Source organism: Sinocyclocheilus rhinocerous, unplaced genomic scaffold (assembly GCF_001515625.1).
Source record: "Sinocyclocheilus rhinocerous isolate Xijiao unplaced genomic scaffold, SAMN03320098_v1.1 scaffold170, whole genome shotgun sequence".
Taxonomy (NCBI): Eukaryota; Metazoa; Chordata; class Actinopteri; order Cypriniformes; family Cyprinidae; genus Sinocyclocheilus; species Sinocyclocheilus rhinocerous.
In genome coordinates, this window is record NW_015639772.1 from 183,904 (window position 1) to 191,968 (window position 8,065).

The window sequence follows — 8,065 nt, forward strand, 5'->3', positions numbered from 1 at the left end:
TGAGGGGAAGGGTCATGTGTGTGTGAGTGTGTGTGCAGCTGCTGTAAGAATAGTGTTCCTCGACTGAGACAATCCCACACACCCTGCAGACAGATGCTCAGTAAAATAGTGGGTTGTCCTTTGACCCTGCGGGTCAGCCTCAGACATGTGCGCACGTGGGCGGGACAGAGGTGTTAAATCGCCCCACCCTCCACTGCCTCACACTCTGTCCCATTGGCTGGGAGCTCGTGTGTGTGCGCTTATGTTGCTCGAGAGCTGTTCATTTAGGCCGATTGTAACATTTAATCTGTGTGCTTCCCAGAAAATGTAATTTTCGAGAGCGTCCAGCATCCGTGCGTGAGCAAAGCTCATTTGATCGAGTTAGAAACGGGGTTCAGTTAACAGCGCAGCCATCTGTCACTGACCGCAGAAATCAAATCCAGCCCTGATTGAGTCGAGCTCACATCTCATCATTTTAATAACAATACTGTTTGTTTTCAAAACACAGGGGGCTTATTAAAGGGATAGTTCTCCCAAAACATGTCAATCCTGCCATTAGTTACTCACCTTTATGTCATTCAAAACTTGCATGATTCTTTTTGCTGGTGCATAAAAGGAAACATTTTGATGAGCTGCTGTTTTCCATGCAGTGAAAGTGTAAGAAGTCTCTTCTGCTCATCAAGGCTGCATTTATTTGATCAAAAATACAGTAAAAATTGTGAAATATTATTACAATTTCAAATAACTGTTTTCTATGTGAATATATGTTAAAACATAATTTATTTCGGTGATCAAAGCTGAATTTTCAGCATCATTACTCCAGTCTTCAGTGTCACATGATCCTTCAGAAATTATTCTAATATGCTGATTTGTAATTATGGCACATAAATGATGGCAGAAATATTCCATTAAAATCAACGAAGAGAAACCAGAATAGATAATAGATGACAGAGATTAATATTCAGACTTATTTGGACAATATTTTAAGTGTTATGCAGTAAAGAGATCGAAGTAGTTGGGTATGCCATAGTTTATATATTTAATCATTTATTATTGTTGTTGTTCTTTAATTATTTGTTTGTTTGTTTGTTTTAATTGTTTATATTTTTATATTTATATATATTTTTTCATCATCTTTTATTTATGTTTTTTGTTCATATTTATTTTAAATTTATTTATTTTATTTTTTTTTTACTGTAAATACGTTTTTGTCTTAGTAACATATTTAGTATTACTAGGTTTATTAACTAGATTTTTCATCAGTGTTCTGAAGGATTGTGGATTGCTGACTCATTTCTGTTACATATAATAAGAGAACATTTTACCCAATTGTTATCAGCAGCTCTGTTCTGAAAAGTAAAGATTTGAAGTGGTGTGTCATAACAAAAGGGAAGAAGAGGCACATTTCTGAGTCTCTAGATGAACATGTTTGATACGATCTGTGTGTATCTGTGTGTGGAATGCTGTTAGGATACCCAGAATGCCTTTCAGAGCTCGTCACATCCATCAGCAGTGTGCAGGTTTGTGTATTTGGAGGAGAGCGAGAGAAAGCTGATGGAGATTGATCGCTCTAGCGCGTCTTATTTGATTGACAGCTGAATTTGATGCTTGTAATGAACCTGTCAGCACTAATTACCGGGCAGATTCTGGATTATTAAGTCATGTGATCATACTTCGTCATAAAGTTTTGTGTTTGCTAAGAAAAGCATCACTATTATTTGTGCTTATACTCATTTTTGCACTTGCACAAACTGCTAAAGCTCGAACTCTGATGCATAACTGATTTATCAGAACATGTTATAATCTAGTTTATTCATCATTTATGAATCTCTAATAACTTTAAGGCATAACGATATTATTAATATATTATAAATGTTAACATCATTGATTTTCTGTGATCTTTTCATTGAGTTTTAATTATAGTTTTTTTCTATATTTTTTAATATGTCTATATAGTTTTTATTAATTTTTAGTTATTTTAGTACAAGTGAGAAATATTTCTTTGGCAACTGGCTGACATAAAATAAGTTTAAGTTCCTGTAGATTTTATTTTGTTTCAGTTAATGTATTTTATTTCAAGTAATGAAAATATTTTTAATGGTTTTAGTTTTATTTAACTATAATAACCCTCATATGTCTTTTTTTTTTTTTAAATATGTCTAAATTTTTTTATTCATTTCTATTTCCGTTTTTGTTATTTTAGTACGTTGCTAAACTAAATAAAAGTCAGAAATCCTTCCTTAGCAACCGGCTGACAAAATAAATGTACGTTTTTGTATATTTTATTTTATCTCAGTTAATATTTGTTTTATTTCAAGTAATGCACATTTTTTTAAAGGTTTTAATTTTAATTAGCTATAATAACCCAGATGTGTATTGTGAAAAGTGCAGTACAAAAAAATACTTCACTTGAATTAAAATACTGGGTTTTAAATAAATTTCTATGCTGATGTTTATAGCACCCAGTTGCACAATATGATGAGTGTTTTTATCTAGTATTGCTGATATGGGATTTAAGCGGAGCTCTGCTGGTGTTTGTAATCAGTGTGTGAAGTGTAACGCTGCTCTTTCTCTCTGTGTTTCAGGCCAAAACGCTGAGGAAACAGATCCAACAGACGTTTAAGCAGTTCGCCAACCTGAACGACGAGCAGAGCATACTGAAGTTCTTTGAGATCCTGGCGCCCGTCCACAGATTCGACAAAGAGTGCTTTCGATGTGCTCTGGGGGTACGTCAGGTCGCTGGACTTTACTGCCCCCTGCTGCTCAATCGAGGAATTACATTAGCTGACATTCAGGGTTCAGAAGTATTCCCAAAGCAAAATATTTCTTACCAATCATTAAACTGTATTTTACATGATACTACATACTGTATTTTATGGAAGCCCGTTTCCGCCACTGAATAAAAAAGAAAAAAGGTAATTGCGACTTTTTATCTCACAATTCTGACTTTTTTTCTCACAATTCTGACTTTTTTTCTCATAATTGCGTGATATAAACTCACAATTCTGACTTTTTCCTCACAATTCTGACTTTTTTTCTCATAATTGCGTGATATAAACTCACAATTCTGACTTTTTCTCTCACAATTCTGACTTTATAACACTCAATTCTGTGAAAAAAAGTCAGAATTGTGAGATATAAACTCGCAATTGTGAGAAAAAAAGTCAGAATTGTGAGGAAAAAAAGTCAGATTATGAGAAAAAAAGTCAGAATTGTGAGGAAAAAGTCAGAATTGTGAGTTTATATCACGCAATTATGAGAAAAAAAGTCAGAATTGTGAGGAAAAAGTCAGAATTGTGAGTTTATATCACGCAATTATGAGAAAAAAAGTCAGAATTGTGAGGAAAAAGTCAGAATTGTGAGTTTATATCACGCAATTCTGAGAAAAAAAGTCAGAATTGTGAATTCATATCACGCAATTCTGTGGAAAAGAAAGTCAGAATTGTGAGATGAAAAAGTCGCAATAACCTTTTTTTATTTTTTATTCAGTGGCGGAAACGGGCTTCCATAGTATGCTGCTGTTCACAAGTTTGGGGTCAGTGAGATTTGTTTTTGAAAGAAATTAATACTTTTATTCATCAAGGACGCATTGAATTGATCAAAAGTGACAGTAAAGACATTTATAGCAGCAAATCAGCATATTAGAATAATTTCTGAAGGACTGGAGTAATGATGCTGAAAATTCAGCTTTGATCACAGAAATAAATTATGTTTTACAATATATTCACATAGAAAACAGTTATTTAAAATTATAATAATATTTCACTATTTTACTGTATTTTTGATCAAATAAATGCAGCCTTAATGAGCAGAAGAGACTTATTATTATATTACTGACCCCAGACTTCAATGCATAATATAATATATAATACATTATATATTACATCATGGTTTATTTGGCATATTTTCATTTTGGTGGTATAATGAAAGCAGTGTTTCTCGATAAAATTAGGAGCCTTTATAAAATGACTCAACAGCTAGTTATTTTCTGTGTTCATTTTTTAGCCCCTGCTAACCTTTAATGCTTTATTTTCTTCGGATTAAATCTGAATTCCGTGTGCAGTCAGATCCTGTGATTGACGCTCCTCTCTCTCTGTCTCTGTCGCCGTCTCAGTCGAGTTGGGTCATATCAGTGGATCTCGCTATCGGTCCCGAGGAGGGAATCAGTTACCTGACAGACAAGGGCTCCACGGTAACGCATACTGACATCACCATAGCAACAAACATCTATTTTACTTTAACCCTAGTTGTTTTGTTCAGTGGCTTGGTTCTGTTTATGAGTAGCTCCGCCCACAGTGAAATCTCATTGGTCCAAAATCCTAAGTAAAAATAAACAGCCGATGTTCTGATTGGCTGATTTTTGAAGTTGATAAGGAGGAATTTCTTTAATTTAAAAGCTTATCTGTCCCATTAGTCTCTCTGTCATGTGATGCACGAGTAATGCGTGTCTGTTTTCTTTCAGCCGACACATCTGGCCAACTTCACGCAGGTGCAGAGCATCCATTACTCCTGCGTGGAGGAGAAGGAGAGGAAGGGCGTCTTACAGCTGGACGTGGCAGGAGCCGCTGAGGTAAACGACGCTGCAGTTTAAAGTTGCTTCTCCAACTAAATCTGGTTTTGACGTGGAGTTTCAGCTCAGAAGTAAATGAAATGCAGCTGATGTTGTGATTGTAGGATGTAGTGTTTAGTTTGAGATGTGTGTCAGCCCTGCGCTGACGGCACTATAATTTCAGTCCGTCACTGTTATTTTGGGTCTTGGTGTCTTTGTCTGTACTTTGTCAGTCTTTCTTTTCTCTCTTTCTGATTGTCTGTCTTTTAGGCACCGTTTTTACCCAGCTTTAGACGCTGTGCTGGATTCGTTAGACTGATTTAAACCAGTGGTGTTATTGTTAACTAAAACTATTACAACTGAAAAACTAAACGTTTTTGGTAATTGAAATATAGCTGAAATAAAACAAAATATAAATATTAGATTAAACTATTTTTATAGCTATAATTGTTGTCTTGGTAACAAACTGAAAAAATAAAGCTAAACAGAAACATATAAAATATAAAATATATATAATATATATAAAAATTAATAAAAATAAATAAATCAAATAAAAAAATACTAGCATTTAACTAAAATTAAAATGAAAACTGAAAAATCTAAAAATAAGAAAATAAAAATATAAAACATTAAAAAAAAACTTTAAATGATGTATTGCTAACGTGGGAAAAAAAAGTTTGTTAAGTACTAAAATTACTAAAACTAAAATAGAAATGAAAATAAGTTAAAGCTAAACATAAGTATAAAAAAAAAAAGCTAATAAAAATGACAAAGTACATAACAAAATTACTTAAACCTAAACTAAAATTACAATGAAAACTGAAAAGAAAAAATGTTTATATATATATATAAACTTAATAAATTTAAAATCTTGCCATGGCAACTAACTGAAATACAATTGAAGTATTAAAATTACTCAACTAACACTGAAATAAAAAAATAAAGCTAAATAGAAATAGTGTTCATTTTTATATTAAATATTGTATTATTATTTAACTAAAATGACAAAGAAAACAGAAAAAATAATAGAACTAGAAAGCTAGTTCTAAATATTGATGAATATTAAAATAGCATATCAATAATACTAAAACAGATTTAAATGTTAACTTGTGAGATCGTAAGTGTTTTTGAGCGATTCATTAAAGATCCAGCTCATAAGAGTCATTTGTTTGGGAATCAGACTAGACTATAATGGCGTGTTGTGTGTTTGTTATTATTTCTATCTCATCACATTCAATCTAGACAGCATTGGAAGCACTGCTGTGGGCGTGTCTGATGGTATTTGTGGGCGTGTCTTCAGCAGTGTGTGTGTGTGTGTTGTATCCTGACGTCATGATGAGGCTGCTGTTGCTGATAATGGCTCATTGTGAGTCTGGTTTCTTTCTCGTAGCCTCTCACGATCAGCACGCCGTCCTTCGCCGCCGCTGAGAACATGGCCGACCTCATCGACGGATACTGTCGCCTGCTCAACGCCGTCAGCCAGTCCTTCATCGTCAGACCGCAGAAAGGTACCTCTGCCTCACACTGCTGCATTGTGGGATGTTTGTGTTCTAGAGGAAGTAAAGCACGGAATTAGCATGAATGAGACGCATCGAGTGGAAAATCCCAGTATGAAGCAGCACAGCTGTTTGTCTCAGCAAGACACAAATAGAAAGACATATTGAAAACAAGTCCACTCGTAGTAAAGTATGAAATGCAGTTCTTGGTGTTCTCCTGTTTGATTCATGAGCTGATGCTGTGTGTTTCTCTGTCCTGCAGAGGGGGAAAGAGCTCTTCCATCCATTCCAAAGTAAGTCATAAATTCACTTCACTGCCGTGCATGAGCTGTTTAATAAACTGATGTCAGGCACGAGATTCATTTAGAGGAGGTTTGACCAGCAGTTAATACTTAAACACCACCAAAACTGGTCAAAACTAAAGGCTGGGACTAGAGCTGGATGATATATCAAACATTCACTGTATATTTGTCATAATTTTGTTGATGATGGCTTTATTTTATTTTATTTATTTTTTTTGCCCTTGAAGTTCCCCTAAAATGTTAGCATCATTAGACTAATTTAACATCAATAGTCTAAAGGAAAAAATATATATTAATATATGAAACATTTATAAATATTAATCTAAATATATATAATATTTTAATCATATCATATGATGATCATATTTGTTTATTTTATTTGTTATTTTATTTTTTTATTTTATTTTATTTTATTTTGTTTTTATTATATTTTTATTTTATTCTGTTTTTATTATATTTTTCTATTTTGTTTTGTTTTGTTTTGTGCCCATGAAGTTTCCTAAAGAGCATCATTAGACTAATTTAACATCAAAAGTGTGGAGTCTTTTAATATAAAACATTTATATATATAACATAACATTTATTTTATAACATTTCAATATTTTAAAACGATTTTTATTTTATTGTTTTATTTGGTGCCCTTGAAGTTTCCTAAAGAGCATCATTAGACTAATTTAACATCAAAGTGTGGCGAGCAAAAAGTATATTATTATATAACATGTTAATAAATAATAATATAGATACAAATAATGTTGTATTTTTTTTTTTTTTTAAACATACTTTTTTTTCTTTTTTTTAAATAATGTTTAATTAGAAATTCTGATGTTTTAAATTAGTAATAAGAAACATGTTAACATTTTAGAATAGAATATACTGTATATAATATTGCGTAATATTTATATAATTATATTTGTTATTATTTCAACATTTTATGATTTTTTTTCTAGGCTTATATTATAAAATATTGTGTTGCCAACTTCTAATTGAGGGCTAACTGAAGAGTTTTGATTCCACATGCTGCATATAGTACATCAAAATCATCTTAATATCATTTTGATAATTATGTTAGCATGCATATTTGCACCTGGTGCCAAATAAACACACGCATCCAGAAGTTCTCATGTTCACGTGAGCTATTGGATAAATATGTCTTGTGTGCATGAAAACAACTGTAAAGCACCATTCCTCCACAGACTGGCCAACAATGAGAAGCGGCTGGAGGGGATCCGGGCAGGAGTTCGTGCCATCTCTGTTTCAGGTCAGACTGATTTAGCAGCTTTATTGATTATCTATCAGATCTGTAAAGCAGTTCATATCAAAATATGATGATGCTTAATTCCCAAAGACATTTGTGTTCAGTGTAAGTCTGGGGGATTTCACCAGTTTTGTTGTCTTATCAGATGAAAATGATCACTTAATTTACAGCATAAACAGGCTGCATAAATACTATTGCATTTGAAGTTTAATACTTAGTGTTAAAGCTTTGTTTAGTTCACTAACCCTGAGTATGACAGGGTTCCCACGCTTCTTGAAAGTACTTGAAAATACTTGAATTTCAGACATATGGATTCAAGACCTGGAAAGTACTTGAAAACAAACATAGGTCCTTGAAAGTGCTTGAATTAAATTAGAAATAAATTTTGTTTATGCAGGGATTCAAGTTTTCCGTAGCTACGACGGATTTCCGTCAATTGGGGAAAAAATTAGGGGAAAAGAAACATGTAGCGCATTGTTGTTGT

At 32.9% G+C, this 8,065-nt stretch overlaps 1 protein-coding gene across 4 annotated transcripts in view; it reads left to right on the plus strand.

The window, feature by feature from the left end:
- Positions 1–8,065, plus strand: part of LOC107751817 (focal adhesion kinase 1-like) — a 49,930-nt gene that overhangs the window by 23,309 nt on the left and 18,556 nt on the right. For all 4 annotated transcript variants that reach the window (XM_016567586.1, XM_016567587.1, XM_016567588.1 and 1 more), the window contains 6 exons: positions 2,565–2,705; positions 4,094–4,171; positions 4,442–4,549; positions 5,919–6,036; positions 6,287–6,317; positions 7,520–7,584. In XM_016567586.1, the coding sequence (XP_016423072.1) occupies positions 2,565–2,705; positions 4,094–4,171; positions 4,442–4,549; positions 5,919–6,036; positions 6,287–6,317; positions 7,520–7,584 (541 nt within the window). The remainder of the gene's footprint in view (positions 1–2,564; positions 2,706–4,093; positions 4,172–4,441; positions 4,550–5,918; positions 6,037–6,286; positions 6,318–7,519; positions 7,585–8,065) is intronic.